Source organism: Lycorma delicatula, chromosome 1, assembly GCF_047948215.1.
Source record: "Lycorma delicatula isolate Av1 chromosome 1, ASM4794821v1, whole genome shotgun sequence".
Classification (NCBI taxonomy): domain Eukaryota; kingdom Metazoa; phylum Arthropoda; class Insecta; order Hemiptera; family Fulgoridae; genus Lycorma; species Lycorma delicatula.
Window position 1 is genome coordinate 190,525,022 of NC_134455.1, and position 22,442 is coordinate 190,547,463.

At 28.4% G+C, this 22,442-nt stretch overlaps 1 protein-coding gene across 1 annotated transcript in view; it reads left to right on the top strand.

Moving 5' to 3' along the window:
* LOC142326434 (proteasome inhibitor PI31 subunit-like) overlaps window positions 1-14,304 on the top strand; it is a 29,600-nt gene extending 15,296 nt beyond the window's left edge. Inside the window, exons 3-5 of the mRNA XM_075368936.1 lie at window positions 2,797-3,068; window positions 12,020-12,163; window positions 14,038-14,304. Coding sequence (XP_075225051.1) covers window positions 2,797-3,068; window positions 12,020-12,163; window positions 14,038-14,167 — 546 coding nt within the window. The 3' untranslated portion in view covers window positions 14,168-14,304. The remainder of the gene's footprint in view (window positions 1-2,796; window positions 3,069-12,019; window positions 12,164-14,037) is intronic.
* Window positions 14,305-22,442: the final 8,138 nt, after the last annotated feature.

The following is a 22,442-nucleotide window of genomic DNA, read 5'->3' on the forward strand; positions in this document are numbered from 1 at the left end:
TCTTATCCAGAGTTTTTGCCAGTCGAAAATTTCAAAATTCATAAAAAGTTGAAAAATTGCAATTATGTGATACAATAAAATAGATATAAAATGATAATAAATTAATATAATGTGTACACTTTTTGGCTTATACTGTGCATTATTATAGCTAAACAGTTGGGTGGTCTGAAGAGGTGGGCAGGGGAACCCTTAATTTCTAATGAAAATTGCCACAAAGTAAGCCTAATTTCTATTATAGTGCATTTTTAAATTAATTTATTTTTATTTATTTAATTAATTTGTATGAGGTACATCATGCCTTTGGAAACCACTCCCCCCCTCTTCAACTACCCTTAATTACAAAGTATGTAAAATATTTACAATTTTATTTTATGTGTTGAAGTTTCTTTGGACAGCTTTTACTATGTTTTGTGCTTTTCCTTCTACGTTTCTATAGGGTTCATCTGTGTGTAACATCCAGCAATAGTCTGTCATCATTGTATTAGTCCATTTTCCTTGATACCTCCTTTCCATTTCTTTCAATGCCCTGATGAAATCTCCGATTCATCTCTTTGCTAATGTCACCCAGATTTTCAGGAAAGTAGTCCACATGTGAATTTAGAAAGTAAATCTTGAAGCTCATGGAACAACCTAAAGTTTTGTACTTCTGCAGCATGTTCTTTATGATTGATTTGAAGTTTGGATCCTTCTTATTTCCAATAAACTTTGTTACTATGTCTGTAAAGGCTCCCCAGGCTTCTTTTTCTGGAACTTCCATTTGTTTCTCAAAATTACCATCTTTGAGAAGTTTCTAATGTCAGGACCAGTAAAGACACCCTCTTTTAGTTTGGCAGTTGATAAGACTGGAAATTTGCCACAGATTTATTTAAAACATTATCTTCTTATGTAAGGTTTTGACAGATTTCTTCATCAAGTCTAACTTGATATGCTGAGGTGGAAGGAGAACTTATTCGGATCTATGAGAGCTTTTTGGAGCACATTTTTGGTTTCAGGTTTTAATGAAGTTCTTTTTAGCCAATCTTTTCTTATCCAATGATTCTCTTTGTCTCTGCTATCCTATTAACACAAAAAACAAGGAAACTTTGTTGTGCTGTCCTAGGAGCATCGATATTATGTGATTTGAGATCGCTGCATGTAATCCACTTATGATGGTCATATTTAATTTTATCAAGAACAAATTCTAAATTATTATAACCCTCATTTAAATGGACAGAATATTGACTAGTATTGATGGATATGTATTCCCATCATGAAGAATAACTTCAAGACTTCTTTTGGATGAATCTATGAACAGTCTCCAATCGGTACTTTCATGCAGAATGTTAAATCAAGTCAAAAGTCCATGTATGTCAATGCAGAAGACTAATTCACCTTTTTTTGAAAAGTATGGAAGAAAATCCTTTTCTCTGTACCTGAACCAGGGAAATGAGGTGCCAGCTGCTAGCAGGTTCTTCTGTTTAAGCCTCGAACCAAGCAGTTCTGAATTGTCTGGTCAGATGTAAATCTCGAACCAAATCGTTTAGTTCAGAATGTGAATAAAGCTCTGTTGCACAGGTATCTCAGGATTCATACTCCTTGATGTTATCTTCATTTAAATCACTTGTGGAGCGGTCTATTGTAAGTAAATTTTCTGGTGGAATTGACACTGATACATCTGGATGATGAGGAACTAGGCATAAAGTGGATGATGTATTTGTACAGATGATTCTTTTTTTATTCTTCAAATTGAAACCATGAACACCATTTGAGCAAAAGTAACAATCATTGGTATGATTTCATGGCTCTCGTCACATCATTGGAACTCCAAATCTGAATGCTTCTTGTTCACCTTTTGACCACCATCTAAGTCCTTTAACTCATGTAGAAAATGTAGTGGGGTGCCCAAGTTTTGTTTTGATCCTCCTATTTTCATTCCACAATAGGTGAGGTACACTTGTCGACTAAAACTTGTTATATTTATTTTTTGCCTTTCCACCATTAACTCACCACAAAAAGAATCTGCAGAATTTTTACAGCCTCTTGAAGCCATTTTGAAAACTGAAAGTTTTGCTTTATGACCTGAAAATATATTTTCCACTGACAAATATGCATTTGATCATGAAGGATTACTGGTCTGACACAGCTTTGTTTCAACATTACTGTCCCATGGATTATATTTGGTTATCATCCACTGAAAGTAAAAAAAAAAAAATTGTGTATAAATCTTTTGTAAAAGTTTAATTTTAATTTTGATAGCTTTTAATGTATAAAAATTGTTGAAAAATGTCAGAAATATTGTATGTTAATAACTTTTAAATAAAAAAAATTTCTTACTAAAGCATATTTGAAAATTTTATTTAAGTAATTATAAAATTTTAAATAATTTTTTATTATATATATATATATATATATATATATATATAAAATTTCAATCAAATTACTATAAGAAAAAGTTTGCTTCATATGTATTTTCTTTAGATGGTTATTAATGTTTTTACATTCTTATAGTAATATCCCAACGATAATTTCTTTTAATGGATAGCTTGGATAAAATCTAGTACGATAAAAAATTTTTACTTGATTCAGTATTTTCTTATTTTTTTGCTTTGAATGTGTTAATTTTAAAATGGGTTGAAGTGTTTGAAAATACTTTATTATTTTTTTCTTTTGCTCTTTTGGATATTGAGTAGCCATAATTTGAAGTTTGTAAAGATTGTAAAGTGAAAAAATGTTAAATGATTACTATTTTTTAATTATATAATTATTACTAACTGCAATTTTTGAGGTACCATTAGGTATTATTAATTTTTTTTTCAGAATGTGCAAGATCTCTCTGTAAATAGTGTAGCTTTTAATGTTACAAGTGCTGTAAAGTCAATAAGAGGTGATACATTGGCTGACATTATTCCTAATTGCAATGAAATAGCGAAGAAAATACAGTGTGAATTAATTAAATCAGTAAAGGAAGCAACTACACAAAGTTGTCAAGCACAGGAACGTAGAACTCAACCCATTATTCCACCAAATATACCTGACCGTGGAAGGTTAGGTCAACCTCGACATCCAGATCTAGCTGGACCACCAGACTGGTAATATAAAAATTTTTATTCAGTGTGAGAAATAATTTAATTTAATTAACATACGTTCCATTATATGCATTAGTTGGAAGAATCATTTATTACAGGCTGTAATAATATGGTCTCCTATTTTTGTCAGCAAGTCTAAGAGTGAACAAATCTGTAGCACTTATGTTATTTTATTCTGATTTTTTTCTCTACACGCTCTCATAAATTATCTTTAATCTTATCAACTAATGTGCTGCCTTGGTTCAATACCTCAGTTAGATTTAATTATCCTAAATCTTCTTTATTCACTGGTTCAATCAAATGAATAAAAGTCTTTATTTCACTTATAATATAAATTATTTTTATTATAATCTTTGAACTTGTAATTGATATATGTAACATAATTGAATTAATTATACATTTATAACAAACACATGTTGAGTCTTTGAAGGATGGAGCAAGACTGACTAACAAGAGCGTTAGATCATTGTTAAAAATTCATTTAATGAATAAAAAAATGTGAGAAACTTTCATTTAAAAATTAAATAACCTCATTTAAATAACTCTTGAGTCTTAACATAACTACCTACCAAAAATCATATGATTTTTTTTTTTTTTTAGTTTAACAATGTAAATGAAATTATTACATACAGTAACATGATTAGAAATTACAAATAAGTTACATTCATAAATATAATTAAATTATTAATTTTTATGATTAATAGAAATGGTATTTACATTCATTTATGATGCAATATTAATAATACTCAGCAAGTGTATAATAAATAATACACTAAGTAAGTGTGTTAGCTCATAATAAACTAATCTGTAAATAGTATTTCAAATAATAATAATAATAATAATAATGTATATTGCTTAAATAAATAATAATACATTTGAATATTGAAATATACTCATATAACAGCTTGAAATTACATTCACGTAATTCTTAAAAAATAGATTAAAAAATAAATAAATATAGGGAATTTTATTCCTCAAGATCAATAAATTATTACATTATTACTGGTGTCTTATTGAACATTTATATATAAATCAATACATAATCATTTAATGTGTAATATAGATGTGAAATCATAAATAAGTTAATAGAAATATGAAAATTAAATTACAAATGTTAATACAATGTTATGAGTTTGTTAATAATCATATTATAAGAATATAATCAAATGAAATTACAAGAACTATAGTATGAAAATAATTAAATCAATAAAAAATATTACTTAAAAATATTATTTAAATCAATAATTTAAGATTGGTAATAATCTTAACTTACGCACAGGTCTTCTTAATGGTACATTAACAATGTGTAAATCAACAATCCGTACTAGGTTTTCAGAACACAGGTAAACCAGGTTGATAACTCTATGTGTCCAATGCATGAGTGGAGAATTTTCATTGGTAACTAATACTAAATCTCCAACACAAAAGATTATGGGAAGAAGAATGCCATTTATTGCGTTGCTGCAAATAATGTAAATAGCCCTTAGACTGTCGTCTCCAAATAGATAGTATACATTTTTAGAGTAGTTGCCAGTGGCCTAAGTGATTAATTTTAATTTTTTGGTAATTGGGTTCAGGCAACGAAGTGAGTGGACATCTTATGAGAAAGTGTCCTAGATATAGAGTTTCTGGGTCTCTATGATTTGCTGAAATAGCGAAAATAGGACAGGAATTGAGACAGTCCGCAATTTGTGTTAAAAGTTTATATAATTCCTCAAAATTAAGGATCATTTGTCCAATTACACGATTCACATGAAATTTAATACTTTTGATTGCACTTTCCCATAAACCACCAAAATGGGGTTAAGAGGGAAGAATAAATGACCATGTTATACCTTGTGTAGTTGTGAATGCTTGAATGTCTGATTTTAGTGTTTTGAATTTAATAATTGTTGTACCTTAAAAACTATATTTTTGGTGGAACACAAGTTGGAACCATTATCAGAGGAGACTTCAGTGGGATACCACTATGTGATATAAATCTTTAAAATGCTGTAATAAACGACTGTGAAGTCGGATCAGAAACTAATTCTAAATGAATAGTTTTATTAGTGAGACGTATGAAAGGTACTATATAAGATTTACTTAAAATCTTAGACCTCTGCCTGCCATGATCAATCATAAATGGACAGCCATATTTTATTGCACAAGTAGAAGATGGTCGGGAAGAAATAACTCTGGAAGATGGTAACTGACCAACCTGTTGTACTTGAGATTTTGTATTATATCGAAAGCCTATCATACATTTATGAATGATAGAAAAAATAATTCTCTTAAGATTTATAATCCAAGTTGTGCGATAATTTTTTTACATATATCAAGTATATTTTATCGATTTATTATGCTTACTAATATGAATATCTAATTCATGTCTGATTTTAATGCCTTATTACAAAAATTACAAATATATTTTTGATTGAACATATTGTTAGGGTACATCATTTTTGAACTAGGATTTTTAAATTTATAAGTAAAATGGTTTATAGAATTTCTCTTAGGACAGTAATGGTTATGTAATTGTTTTCCAGAAAGAAATTTCTTTCTACTGAATTTGCAATGATAGGTATATCTAGCACCACATGCTGTAATGTGCTGGCCTATTCCATTTTATTATCAAATATTTTTTTGCAGGGCATACACTTGTGTTCTTTTTTATCTTCTTTCTTTTTTTTTTCATGTTCACATTATTTGTGTCTCACATAATTATTTTTCTTTTTGTATGGCCTCCTGGTATCTAAATCTGTATTTGAACTACTTGAGCTAGTTTTGGTAGATTTACTTATATTCGTATCTGAATCAGAATCTGTATTGCTACTACACTTAAAAGAAAATGATAAATCAAATTTTGGTGTTTTTACTTTGCTGTAATCACAATTCCAGTTAAATAAATATCACTAAAAAACTTTTTATTCTTTTTTATTTGCTATTATTATTATTATTTTTATTGTGTGAAATATCAACATTTTTATTTTTATCACTGCTACATGACGGTTTTGGACTTTGCAGTTTGTTTAATTTACTGTACTATCAATGCTTTATACTAGATTAACTTCGTTAAAACATATTGTTACAATTTCATATTAATACTACTGTTATCCTCATTACTTTTTGAAGAATTGATGTCATTTTCATTTTTACTAGATAACAAAATTTCTTTATGTAATTTCTTTGGATTAATTTCACTAACAATCTTTTTCATCAAATTATTAACATATTAACATTAATTTTCTTTAAGTGAATCCTTAATTCCATAGATACTTCTTTATTTATATTATTAACTAGCAGACCTGGCAATGCTTCACTACTGCTAGATTTAAATATATATATTTGAAGAAGTTGCGATAAATTCAAATATTGATACTTATTATAGAATCATAGAGTTATTGATCTTAATAACTTAATTTAGAGTTATTGACCACATGAGTTATCCACTTCAGTTTTTGAAGGAATGGAATATTTGGTTACAAGAGCTAGGAAGGCACTGTAAAAAACTGAATTATGAGAAAGCCAAAAAAAAGAAGTGACAACTCAAAATGTACTTAAAAGAGAATCTAGGAAATTTATTGTGATGATGAGGTTAGAGAATTAATATGGATTAGAACAGAGAATTAATAAGGATGAGGCATAATAAGGATATGTGTTCATTCCAAGTGAAAATGACCCATCCTCACTCCATGAATATTTGATAGTTTGATTATTTTGAGACTAGAATCTACTGAATTCAAGCATTGGTTAAAAAATTTTAAAAAAAACATTGATGAATTTATTGATTTGCTGCTTTATAATTTTTGAACATACTTTATTGGAGATCAGAAAGCAAGCATTTAAGTTAATGAAAGAGAAGGTAACAGCTACTTGATTTTGTCAAACTTCTCAAAAATTATTCATTACTTTTTCATGTATCCTTCAAGACAACGCATAAGGTTTTCACTGGAATAATATTACATCTGCTTGTGATTAATTACAGAAGTGAAAGTAAAGTTTGAAACAAATCATCTGAAGTGACTGCCTCACATATAATACCGGTACACTTTTCACATCTCAGAAAATAATGTTGTTGCATATCAAGGAAAAACTACCACAGATAAAACATACACAAATTACTTCAGTAATGGCAGTGCTACCAGATACAAAAACTAGAAAAACTTTGTGAATTTATTTACCATGAAGATGAAATGAACTTACTTCTGAATTACTTTTTTTGACAACATTGGCATAAAATGTACATTGTAGTATGGATGATACTTTAAAAACATTAGTAACAAGGATAAGTTTAGAAAGAACAAGAGGGACTCATTTTTAACCTCATGTTTTATTAAATTTTTCACATGAAAATAGAAGGGCATTGAAATATTTTTTACATAACATTAGCAATTGAACCAAAACCTACATGAATGCGTTAGTTTTATTAAAAGTGGATAAGTCTTTCAGAAATGTTGCAACAAGCAAAAATAGTAGGCATCAATTTTTTTTACAGAATGTAATCCTATGTGAGTGAGTCACTTCAACAAAATTCTTGTTTTCATATACTTTTTTTAATTTAAAGTAGTATTTTCATATACTTTGTACATATAAAATTTTACTGTGTTTTGCTTTTTATTTTTGAGTCAAATTAAAGGTTGAGAAAAATTTCTATATATATTAATTTAAAATAAAATTTGTCCAATTTATCTAAAATAAAGTAGTTTTTTTGTTATAAATAATTAATTTTGTTAAAAAAATATTCTTATTTATCTAAAACAAAATTCATACATATAATATTAAAATTAGTTTTATGTTATTTAGTTTAAAAGAATGCACATTTATGATCTGCCTTTGTAAAAAAATATAAAATTCATTTAATTGCCACTATCTGCTAAGATTCATATAAAATAATTTTTTTATTATTTGAAACTATAAACAGCCTTTGTAAATTGTTACCTAAGAACTCCCTAAGGTAATTTTACAACAAAAAAAGTTTAAAGATGTGTTAATCATAATATATCAGATCAATTTATAAAATATAATGAAAATCCGTTTGAGTACCTCTAATTTTTCACCAAGCTATATTCTGAAAAGCAACAATTACATTTTGGCTATATTTTTAAACAGTCAACATTTTTAATGACACCTGGAGTTATTACAGTTTTATGTAATGTCAGAGTTAAAGAACAAAAGTTGTACCAAAATCAAATTCTTTTTTTAAAATTCTAGTCATGTTTCATTAGAAAAGAATCTGGAAAAAGATTAATGTGCATTATGAAAAAACTAAGAAATCTGAAGAACAGTTAAGTTTTAAAATTAGGTAATTCGGTGTGAAATGTCCTGTATGTCAAAAATGATGTTGAAAGGCTTTCCAGTGATAATATGGTAAATATTAGTAGAAATGAAAAAATAAATAAAAAATCACAATGGACACTGGTAAAAGGAAATGTAGGAATTTGTTAAGACATAGGGTTATTTAAATGAGGTTATTTAATTGAGTTATTTAATTTTTAAATGGAGGTTTCTCACTTTTTCTTACTCTTTAAATCTCTCAACTTTTTTTTTCTCTTTTTAAACTCTCACTTTTTTTGTTACTCCTTTGTAAATGAATTTTTTAACTATGGTCTAATGCTCTTGATAGTCAGTCTTCTTCTGTCCTTCAAAGACTCAACTTGTATTTGTTACAATTGTATAATTAATTAATATAATAATGTTTTATATATATGAATTACAAGTTTAAAAATTGTAATAAAAATAATTTATATTACAAATGAAAAAAGACTTATTTATTTGATTCAACCAGCGAATAATAAATATTTATAATAATTAAACCTAACTGAGGTATTAAATCAAGGTGGCATATTATTTGACATCCATTATTGGTACTCCAACCATGGATATAATCCACAAGATCAGGTATAATTTGAAAATTTTGAAGAATCATCATTTGGTCTTCTATAACGATGGATAAAATTGAAAATTTCAAGAATTTTAATACTCAACAAATTATTACAGTAAAGGGTTCGCAAAAATTAAATTTACATCATCATTTACATGATATCCTTTTTAATTTATTATTACATTTAATTTACATTGTTTCATAATTTATGTAATATCATTGATTCATTTCACATTTAATTTGTTTTGATAATATTTCAGTGTTAATTTAAGTTATTTAATATAATTATGAATTTGGAACAATTAAGACAAAAAGGGTCAGTTTTTAAAAGGTAGATATATAATTACTTCGTTGAGAAGTGTCTACAATCACTTAAAACAGCTGAAAAACTCTTCCTTGGGCTGCAAATGTTTCAAGATGTATTTTTTTGCAATAAAAAACTTTCTTCTTGATTACACCATCTCTGTACAAAGTTTGGTGATCCACATGGCTATCTTGATCCTATCCACAGCTGCCCTGAATAATTTTGTCAGTGAACAACTGAACCATCTTTTTAAATCACACTCCCAAGACGATTTTCTTGGGAGTTTTATTTATTTAAGTAATACATTACATCACATTGCCATGTGAGACGTAAACAAACTTTTCATCAAATGAGTTTTTGTTGTGCATTACAAAAATAAGTGATACTAATTATTGGCAACGTTGTGCAACCAAGTATTGTGTTATACTCTGAGTGAACGCTACTGAAACTTTTTCAAAATTGAAAAGGGCGTATGGAGATGATGCTTTGTCACAAGCCCAAGTTTTTTGGTGGTTTAAAGCATTTTAAGATGGCTGGAAATCAGTTGTGGACAATCTATGCCCTGGAAGACTGTTAATGTCAAAAAGTGATGACAATGTTGAGCAAATCAGAGACTTTATATAGTACGACTATATGATTGCAGAACAATTGAATTTGAACCATACCATATTCATAAAATTTTGACAAACGAATTGGACATGAAAAAAGTTTGTGCAAAATTGGTCCCAAAAAATCTCATTGTTGAACAGAAAAACAACAGGGTGGAAGTGTACTGCAATCTTCTAGGATGAATTGAAACTGATCCTGATTTTCTAAAAAATGTTATTACTGGTGATGAATCTTGAATATTTAAGTACAATCCAGAAACAAAATGCCAGAACAAGGAGTAGCACACTTCAAACTCGCCACATCCCAAAAAAGAAAATATGAGGAAATCAAAACTATGCTAATTTGTTTCTTTGATAATAATGGCATTGTCCATAAGGAGTTTTTGCCTACAGGACAGACTAAATCAATATATTTACAGAGAAATTCTTGAAAGACTGGTGGAAAAGAGTTACCTGTGTAAAACCAGCCATCAAAGATAACCGTTTGCTGCATCATGACAGTGCTCCTTGTCACACTGGACTCTCAGTTAATGAGTTTTTGAAAGAAGGATACATTTAGAGTTTGTGTTAACATAGTTTATTTAGTCTGTAAAGACAGTGTGATGTAAAATAAGTTATGATAGAACAGATTAATCTACAATGAAGTACACTATTGGAAGTGTACTTTTTTGCTATGAACACTGGCAACTGTTTTATACTGGGAAATCAGAGCACTTTATTTCAAAATCTATTGCTCATAGGATTATTATTTTGATGAATAATATTTGTAAGTTCAGTGTAAAGGAAGTGGTATTGGAGAATTAAAAAGGAGCTAATTACTCTTAATTTTGATTTCCATAAAATTGTGTATTACCTGCTAAAGTAAATTGTCAAATGGTTTAATTTTAATTTCATTTACTTTAATCACAGAATTATGTAAATAACATTGCACATTGTCAAAAAAACTAGATAGCAGAGAAAAAACTGTAATAAAATGTATTACTTAAATAAATAAAGTGTGATTTAAAAAGATGGTTCAGTTGTTCACTGACAAAATTATTCAGGGCAGCTGTGGATAGGATCAAGATAACCATGTGGATCACCAAACTTTGGACACAGATGGTGTAATCAAGAAGAAAGTTTTTTTATTGCAAATAAATACATCTTGAAACATTTGCAGCCTAAGGAAGAGCTTTTCAGCTGTTTTAAGTGATTGTAGACACTTCTCAACCAAGTAATTACATATCTACCTTTTAAAAACTGTAAAATTAAACAGTTTTACACTATTAGGAAGTTGATTATTGTTTAATACTGCTTAAAAAAAATTCTACAAATCCCAAAAGTTACTTAGGAGTGAAGCATTCATGACGTCATTTGCCACATAAGATAGACATAATTCTGTTTTTTTAAAACTATGAAGTATATGGGATTACATATAACATAGTATATCTTAAATCTACATATCTAGTCTTTCACCAAAGGCCAGAATATATAGATGTATTAATCTAGATTACTACACATTAATATGCTAAACCCAGTATATGTGTAAACACTAGACCCTGTTTTTTGACAAATGAAATCCAGATGTTCAGTGTAGTTAAAAGAACTATCACTGATGGCACTTAGAAATCCCAATCTATAATGGTAATTGTAAAATCCTTAATTAGAGAAGTTGCAGTCTGTTAGTATAGATCTATTGAAGGAAAATTATAAAATTGTTTCAATTAATACTAAGATAGTTGTCACTCATAATCAATAAGCTCACTCTTAATTGTATGTTCAGTCTTCCTGAAAGAGAAGGAATGTGTCATCTGTATATAATAGTTTCTTTATTAAAAGAACAAATGTTATTTATATGTTTAAAAACAGAACAGGATGAAGTATAAATTTTGTGGAATACCAGACAAAATTCTTTAACAAATGAAGCTCTTACATGGTGGTAGTCTCAGTTTTGTATTTGTGAAAATCTTTTACAACTTGTATTATAACAGGGGCATATTGGTCTCTATTACAGTTAAATATTTTATTTATTCTTTTAATAGGTTTTAAAATGAGTTTTGTAAAACTCAACAGTAATGTGATTTTTCCTAGTATTTGTGTTTTTATTTTCATTAATTAAATGTCTTACTTTTTTAAATTATTTTCTTTTATATATATTTTTTTTCCCCATCATTTTTAAATGCAATATTTTTTATTTTAGGCAAGCAAGGTTTGATCCTTTTGATTATGGTCGTGCTGATCTTGATCCTCTGAGACGTGGAACAGGAGGCATGATATTTGATCCGATGGGACCTCAACATCCTGGGATTCAACCTGGATTGGGGATACCGGGTCAACTGCCCAGGTAAGAAAAATACTTTCTTTTGAAGAATTTCTTACTTCCAAAATTTTGTGAACTCTGTAATAATGCATTACATCTTTGTTGATATTGTAATATTTTTAATTATTGATTTTGATTAAAAAAAAATTATTTAAATTCTTTGTTTTTTCTTTTTTGCTCACCAGCAGCAGCAGATTTTGTTACCAGTAGAATGCATCATTAAAAAGAATTGCTGTGAAAATATGAAAAAATACTGTAAATATATATAAATAAAGATTCATTATTATTTATTGTTTCTGTCTACCATCATAATCTTTGATTGTTGTCATTCTCCAGTCAGCTGAATGGAAGTTTGCATTAAACTGTCTCTTGGGCTAAAAGATATCCCTGTCAGAAAAATAAATTTTATCTGCCCTTATAAAGTATAGGTCACTCTAAATTAGAATTTTATCCTTAGTTCACTTCCTTTAATTTTCCAGAACACAGTTGTTGAAATTCCAGCTTTAGAGGAAGTATTTGTTTGTAATGGGATGCATTTTGTTGCCTTAAATCAGTAAAGATTTCATTACATTTGTAAAATATGTTTGTATGAAATTTGATCAAACAGTTGTACAATTTTTGTTTATTTGAAAATTTATTTGTTTATTGGTCTTAGTTGATGGTCACTTTAAAGAAAAATTTCTTTCAGGTTATCTCACTTGTCAGATTTTTCAGTTTTTAAAAAATCTGAAGTGGACTAAGTTATCTGTGGTAAAGCATTTATTTTACTTAGCAATTTTTGTATAATGTCTCTACAGTGGCAAAAATTTTTCCTTCTTGTTGTCTGTCAATCTCAGGAACAGAAAAATGTCAGTTTTGTGATCCATGTCTGGTAAATGCAGCAGTAGTAGAAGATTATTGTGTCTTTTTGTTTTTTTTTTGTCAAAAATTTCTATTATAGAAATGAGATGTCATCAGCTGGTGCTTTATCATGCTGCAGTTTCGGTGAGTGCAGATTCCATAAATTTGGGTACTTTTTCAAATAGTTTCATGCAAACAACATAAAATGCTCAAATTTTATTCTTTATCAACCGCTCTTTTAACTTCATTTTACTTGTTCATGGAACATAATACTGTGATAATCAAAATTTCAAGATAAATTAAACATTTGATTGAACTTGATCTGCTTTACTCATCTTTAGCTCATGTGGAGGTTTCCATAAGATAACTGGGACTGTTTTGGTATCGTAACCATAATTTTATTACAATTTAATTTAAGCAGCATTAGGTTTTTAGTTGCTTTTATCATTTTCTAATAATAAGCTCATGGCATTTCAGTGTTTAGTTAACATTTAACGGTTTCAGAACAAACTTTGTTACCACTCGTCACCTGGCCAAAACATTTGTGAAAATTATTCTTTGTAGACTTCATTGGCAAATTTCTCTATAGTGATTTGATTTATTAGTCTCAATTTTTCATTAACATTTTCCACAGACGTAATGTTATTGATCTTCCAAATTGTCATCTTATTTGATTTACAAATGTCTTGGATGCATTTTTAAATTGCAGTTGTTGACTCCTGCAACATAAATTTAGTTTTTCTTTGTTAAATGTCTCTTGAGTATATAAAGCTAATGAATTCATTGCTGATAATAATAGTTTTTATTATTAATACAATGAATTCATTGTAAAAATGACAAAAATATTTACCTTTATAAACCAATAACTTCTGATAACTTATACTTGGATAAGTTTAGTCAATTAATTATTTTGAATATATTCATTTATTCATCCATTCATAATTCATCTATTTATGTTTGATTTCTGATTTATTAAAAAGCAATTTATTTTATTTACATTAACTTAACCTGTAATATTTATATATTTTCTCAAATTTATTTTTAAATATAATTTTTAGAGGGGCAGTACCTCCTGGTGCACGTTTTGATCCGATGGGGCCACCTGATTTTGAAAGACTACCACGACCTCGTTTTCCTCCAGATTCTGATGATATGCCTCCTCCTGGTTTTGAAGATATGTTCATGTAATACATGAATGATGAAAGGCTTATTGTACTGGTTTGTTATTGTGATATGATTATACATATTATATATTTTATATCTAGCATGCAAGTATGTTTTTTAATTTAACTTTTACATAATGCAATAAATTATATTTTACTGGATTCGTGACTTTTTCTTTGCACCATTTAATACCTTGACTTTGCTTTGTCTCTCCAATTTCTTTCTATTTTTTATATATTTTGAATAAAAAATGGTATATATTTTATTTTTTTAATTTTTATTTATTTATTATTTCTTTAATTAAAGATATACTTGTGCTTTTCATATCTTTGTTTTTACACTGCAGGTTTTCTAAAATGTGATAAGGTAAAACTTAGGCAATGTGGGATTGTTGTAAGTAGGTACCATGCAAACTTCATTTAAACAGGTTAATGTTTCTGATAATTTCCTTTGGTATTGAGGTTGGTAAATTATCATGTAGGAAATGCTTCACAACTTATCTTTTGACCATGTACGTGATCCATAATTAATAATTTTTTTCTGTTTCAGAGTAAATTATGAAATTTTAAATAGATGAGATTGATTCCGATTCACAAATTTTTTTTTAAAGTAACGTGAGATATTTAATACTTCTGGTGATACTGACATTATTGCGATTACATTTATAAGCATATCTTGCTGAATGTGTGGTAGCAGTTTTTTGGTATTAACACATTCATTTTTGCTTTCGCTCATAAAATTTCTGGCCATTTTGGTAATTATTTTAGCAACAGAGGGTGTGTTTGAAAATGTAATATTGCTAGCTCCAGTAGCTGGATCATATTCATTTGACCCAGTAAAATATCCAATATACATTTTTGTTTATGAAGTTGTGTAGAGATGAAAATAAATATCAATCAAAATTAATTTCTTAATGAAATTAATGGAATCAAAATTAAATTTATAAATATGATCAAACAAGAGGAGGCAGTAAATGAAGGTTGCTTAATAAGAAAATATTACTAATTATTTATGCATCTGGTTAAAATAAATCACCTGTGTAGGCTTTTCAAAAAAACATTTTATGAATTTTGCTTACCTTCCATGTACAGCAGCTATCCCTTTTTGATTGTGAAATACATAAAATGTTAACCAGAAGTGTATAAGCTTCCTAATCCTAAGATTTATTAAAATAATTAAAAAAACATTATGATACACTTAAGTAAAATTTACCCACACTTGCGCAGAAGTCATATTACAAAATTCCAAAGTCTGTTTTAATATAGTCTGAAAGTATCAAGCAAAACAACTAAAAATGCAAACAAGTAGGCTATTCTTCATCCCTGAATAAAATTGCTCAAAAAAGTTAAAATGAAATTTATATGTAATAGAATCATATTAATATAATAAAGTGGCCTTAAGTTCAGGAACTCCAAAACAGAAAATAGGTTTTTGTCCCCACCATATTATGGGGGTTTGAATAAGACCAAACACCATCAGAAAGTATCTTGATTGCCTATAGGGCACTAAATTATGGTAAGAAATTTATGTTAAATTATATAAAGAATTTACCTACCCTATGAGTAAAATTTTGAGATTTACAGGCCTAACAAGATCCATATTTGTTACCTCCCTACACTCTTTGCCAACTGATTGTGACCAAAATTATAGCATCTTTGGCATATATGAATCATCTTGTCAAATTTCATCCAAATCGTTCCATCCTGTCTGTAGATATTTTAAGCAAAAAACAGGCCAACTTACTTGTTTACTTCCAGAATTTCTCAATATTAAAAATGTATTTTGTTAGAAGGGTAGCTTAATTGCCAATATCTTCAAAAGCCCTAACATGCAAAATTTGATCTGATTAGCGTAAGTATCTACAGAGTAATCTGTAAAACCTATACAGTATATACCTAGTAAAATAAAAATATGAATCTCTCTTTACATTAATGAAAATATATAAGTCCATGACCACATCATGACTCTGGAATGATCCAGGTATGTAAAGAAGGAATACGTGTGGTACTTAAGGTCTGTTGAAATTAACATTAACTCTGGCAGTGAATTGGTCTTGTGCATTTGTTGTGTTTTGGTATATGATGTAATAGTCAGCTATCAGCATCTAATTGGCATCATCTATGTGATTTTTTAAAATGTGAGCAGTTTACATTGAATACTGTGATATAGATCAAACCCACCAAATATTAGGTTTGTGCAGTGATGTGTTGAGGTTTATGAGCCAAATGAGTTATGGTAAATTTAACCAGTTATGATGTATAATGTGGCTCTAACATGTAACAGAAAAGTTTTGTTATAAAAAATTGTACCCGAGATGTTCAGTGAAAATACACACACCAGCAGAAACATATGGTTTTAGCTCAACATTTTTTTACAACATTTTGAAAATAAAGAGGATGAACTACTATTTAACCTACAGACAGTATTACTTATCCCAATAATGTTGCACATTACATAAATGTTTAGGCAATTATCATTACCATCGAATCCAATTACTTCCTTAATTATATTAATATTTTCATTCATTTTGCTTGTAGATATTGCACTTGTTTTCATTGGAAGGTTTCACTCGATCAAGCTTTTGACTGTGAAATGTGGATTTGTTGAAAACACTTTATACAGCATATGTGTGATCTGCAAAAGCCTGATGCAAACTCTTTATATTAGTTTGCATGCTTCAGCATAACTTAATATTCACAAATTACTTATTTTTGACCGCAATTTTGGAATTACAGATAAGCCTTAGGGCTTATCATTTACTTTCAAAAACACATATGACCTAGGTCTCTAAGGTTATAGCAGTGATTTGACAAGGGTTACAGTGTTCAGTAGCTTTATTGTTTTGAATTCTCTTTGCCATTTTGAATTGGAGTTAAACTTTTTTTTAATAACATGCTAGTCGTATGGTTTATCACTTCCATAAGGTAATTTTACAACAAAAAAAGTTTAAAGATGTGTTAATCATAATATATCAGATCAATTTATAAAATATAATGAAAATCCGTTTGAGTACCTCTAATTTTTCACCAAGCTATATTCTGAAAAGCAACAATTACATTTTGGCTATATTTTTAAACAGTCAACATTTTTAATGACACCTGGAGTTATTACAGTTTTATGTAATGTCAGAGTTAAAGAACAAAAGTTGTACCAAAATCAAATTCTTTTTTTAAAATTCTAGTCATGTTTCATTAGAAAAGAATCTGGAAAAAGATTAATGTGCATTATGAAAAAACTAAGAAATCTGAAGAACAGTTAAGTTTTAAAATTAGGTAATTCGGTGTGAAATGTCCTGTATGTCAAAAATGATGTTGAAAGGCTTTCCAGTGATAATATGGTAAATATTAGTAGAAATGAAAAAATAAATAAAAAATCACAATGGACACTGGTAAAAGGAAATGTAGGAATTTGTTAAGACATAGGGTTATTTAAATGAGGTTATTTAATTGAGTTATTTAATTTTTAAATGGAGGTTTCTCACTTTTTCTTACTCTTTAAATCTCTCAACTTTTTTTTTCTCTTTTTAAACTCTCACTTTTTTTGTTACTCCTTTGTAAATGAATTTTTTAACTATGGTCTAATGCTCTTGAAGTAGGCTATTCTTCATCCCTGAATAAAATTGCTCAAAAAAGTTAAAATGAAATTTATATGTAATAGAATCATATTAATATAATAAAGTGGCCTTAAGTTCAGGAACTCCAAAACAGAAAATAGGTTTTTGTCCCCACCATATTATGGGGGTTTGAATAAGACCAAACACCATCAGAAAGTATCTTGATTGCCTATAGGGCACTAAATTATGGTAAGAAATTTATGTTAAATTATATAAAGAATTTACCTACCCTATGAGTAAAATTTTGAGATTTACAGGCCTAACAAGATCCATATTTGTTACCTCCCTACACTCTTTGCCAACTGATTGTGACCAAAATTATAGCATCTTTGGCATATATGAATCATCTTGTCAAATTTCATCCAAATCGTTCCATCCTGTCTGTAGATATTTTAAGCAAAAAACAGGCCAACTTACTTGTTTACTTCCAGAATTTCTCAATATTAAAAATGTATTTTGTTAGAAGGGTAGCTTAATTGCCAATATCTTCAAAAGCCCTAACATGCAAAATTTGATCTGATTAGCGTAAGTATCTACAGAGTAATCTGTAAAACCTATACAGTATATACCTAGTAAAATAAAAATATGAATCTCTCTTTACATTAATGAAAATATATAAGTCCATGACCACATCATGACTCTGGAATGATCCAGGTATGTAAAGAAGGAATACGTGTGGTACTTAAGGTCTGTTGAAATTAACATTAACTCTGGCAGTGAATTGGTCTTGTGCATTTGTTGTGTTTTGGTATATGATGTAATAGTCAGCTATCAGCATCTAATTGGCATCATCTATGTGATTTTTTAAAATGTGAGCAGTTTACATTGAATACTGTGATATAGATCAAACCCACCAAATATTAGGTTTGTGCAGTGATGTGTTGAGGTTTATGAGCCAAATGAGTTATGGTAAATTTAACCAGTTATGATGTATAATGTGGCTCTAACATGTAACAGAAAAGTTTTGTTATAAAAAATTGTACCCGAGATGTTCAGTGAAAATACACACACCAGCAGAAACATATGGTTTTAGCTCAACATTTTTTTACAACATTTTGAAAATAAAGAGGATGAACTACTATTTAACCTACAGACAGTATTACTTATCCCAATAATGTTGCACATTACATAAATGTTTAGGCAATTATCATTACCATCGAATCCAATTACTTCCTTAATTATATTAATATTTTCATTCATTTTGCTTGTAGATATTGCACTTGTTTTCATTGGAAGGTTTCACTCGATCAAGCTTTTGACTGTGAAATGTGGATTTGTTGAAAACACTTTATACAGCATATGTGTGATCTGCAAAAGCCTGATGCAAACTCTTTATATTAGTTTGCATGCTTCAGCATAACTTAATATTCACAAATTACTTATTTTTGACCGCAATTTTGGAATTACAGATAAGCCTTAGGGCTTATCATTTACTTTCAAAAACACATATGACCTAGGTCTCTAAGGTTATAGCAGTGATTTGACAAGGGTTACAGTGTTCAGTAGCTTTATTGTTTTGAATTCTCTTTGCCATTTTGAATTGGAGTTAAACTTTTTTTTAATAACATGCTAGTCGTATGGTTTATCACTTCCATGTAAAATTTTATGAGGAAAATAATTTTGAAAATGTTTATTGATGTCTGCATTTGTTTTCAAGATTTTATAAATTGCAGATAATGAAATCAGTAAAATATGTTGCAGAATTTTTTTATTACATTCTATCTTGTTGCATTTGTTAAATAATTTTACAATTTATTTTATAATTGAATAACAAAAATACTACTAAATAGTTTGTTTTAAAACTTAAATGTGTATGTAGAAAATTGGTGCTGGTTCATTTGATAAATTAAGTCTTTTGTAGTTGCAGTTTTAATTATTTTTATTATGAATTGTAAGTATTATTATAGTTATTATATCCATAAATGGAATGATAAGTTATTGTATTAATGATTGAAATAATTCTTAAAGATTGTAATAGACTAGTTGGAGATTGGAACAGGACTATTCAAATGAATTGATGAACTTGTTTACATACTGTATATGGAGCCACTGAATCGTCTGGAGCCGAGTGCATCCAAAAGGAGCTCAGTGAACTGTGAAGAGCTGCTGAATTGTCAGGAGCTGAGTGCAGCCAAAAGGAGCTGAGTGAATCCGATCGAAGCTGAAGATCTTTAAATTTAAAAGTCTTATGTTAAATGAAAATTAAAGTTCCAACATTTAAACAGGAGCAACATAAAAAGTGAACATTTATAAGTGTATTTAAAATTTAAATAACCCTGAATCTTAACATAACAGTTTATAAAATTACAGATATTTTGTAATATTATTACAGTATTAAATTATTTATTAGATGATTATTTAATGATGTTTTTCTTCTTAATCTAAATTTAGTAGCCCATTAATCATTGGCTATTTATTAAGTGTCTGGGTAAAATATGTGAGGCATAGCAGATAATCAGTTTTTGATCAGTTGCCAGTACTTACAACAAAATTAATTTATTTTCTCCGTTTACTATTGTTGTCTTGATAATCAATCAATGTAATTTATTTTATTATGGAATGCCATCAGCAATCTTTCTTGTGCAGCATATAAATTCTTCTTTCAGATCCTTTTATTTCTTAGACCCTTCAGTATTTATCTCTCAGACTCCTAGTAGTCTGCAAATTCAGTGTGGAAGTTTTGTTTATTTCTTGGCCTTTGTCCGTTCTGGTAAAAAGTTAAAAGTAATGGATTTGTATTTGTGAATGAGATTGACTGTATCTATTTTTTGGTTTTCTCAACATGTTTGGTTATATCTTTATGTATATTCTTTTATTTTGTTGCAAATGAAATAACTATTTTGATAAAGGAGGACAAATTATCTGAATTATTTGGTTTAATGATTTATTTTACAGTCAAGCAAGGATTCATATTAGTGTAATCTCATCAATTATAAGAATTTCTTTAGTTATGAATTTTTTTATCTTCCTGTAATGATCTCTTCTAAGTAATGATAATACTGATATTTAAAATACTTACTACCTAAGTACTTGACCAGCCATGTTCTTAGTGATGAATTTTATTTATCTGTTAATCAAATTTAACACTAGTTGAAAATTTACTGGAATCTACAAGTTCTTGGATGATGAAAACTCTAAAAAGTACTTAAACATAGAGATAATACTAATACTCCTGTACAAACAGTTCAAAGAGAATTGATTCTTATGGAGATTCAAGGAATTCTTTTGGATTTCAATCATTGCTACAGATTGTGCTAAGCAAGACCAAAAAAATAATATGCTTGTGTTTGTACTAAGGAGTTTGCCTATTATGCACATAAGTTACAGCATGTCCCCTGTAAGTTCTGATTTCACATCAAATGTTTAAAGAGTTGTAAATGGTTGCCATTAACAACTGTGCAACTGGTTCTCCACCAGAGGAGGAAATGCATACTCATCTATGACAGAAATACTTCCTTGTAATTTGAAAGTGAGTCATTTGTATATTTATAAATTAATTTTAATTAAATTGTGTACAACTTAATCAATTGGAATAATTTTTAAAGAAATAAAAGTAAAATATGGAGGCAGATAATAATAAATATTTAGAGAATTCTTTAAATCATTACTGTAAGAGTAAATAATTATTAACAACTATAGAAAAACAAGAATGAAATGTTTTGAATATGGCTGAGTTGTTAGAAATCAAAAAAATCTTGCCTTGCAGACTGAAATAGATAATTTAAGGAATGTGCTTAATTATGGTATGGTATTAGCGTATTGATCAACTGTTTAGAAATACACAGCATTGCAGCAGGGTAATAAAAATGTAGCTTTGTAGTTAAGTTGATTTGCATCTCTGAAAGTAGATTAAGTTAATGAATGTAAGTTAATAGTAAAATTATTAATATTTGTTTTTTGTTGAAGTATCAGCAAATTCTAGTAATACTGGTGAGGTATAGATCCATTTTAGAAGAAAAGAGATGAAAATAATTTTTGTATTTAGCATAAAAAGTAAGAAAACACTCAATATTTGTAACTTTGGATGGATAGAATATATCCTTAATTACCTACTTTCTTTACTGAGTTTTAAATCATTTTATACTCCAGAAAGTTCAAGAAAGCTGAAAGTTGTTCAATTGTTTGTGATTTTATGTGTATTTTGTAAGAAAGAAAATAGGAATAAAGTAAGCTGTTTTTTCTCCTGTACTTAAATATTTTTAGATGAATATAAAGTTTTAAAATTAGAAGTTGCTTTATGTGTAGTTTTGGTTTGGTGCATCATTAGTTTGTAACTTTATATGGAATAGTATCACCTTGTACATAATTTTGAGTGGAGTCAGTTGTTTTTAAGTTAGGGATGGTATTTTATTGTTTTATTCTTCTGAACATTGTTTGCTGATGTAAGGTCTTAGGTTGCTGGTCCAGCTTTTAATTAAATAAAGGATTCTAAAGCCATGCCCATCAATGACGAATCTCTCACAATTGCTAGAATTAATCTACTTTGTATTTCAGTGAGGATATTATGAATGTTATTGCTCCAAGAGGAAATTATGTACTTAAAAGTAATGTTTAATTTTAAAAGTCATCTTCTAACTAAATGTACATAATACATTTTTTTCATAAAAAATTATGCTATGAGAAAGGTATCAGTATAAAAAAAAACAACAGAGAATTACTGTAGTGATCTTTCAAATAGTAATAATA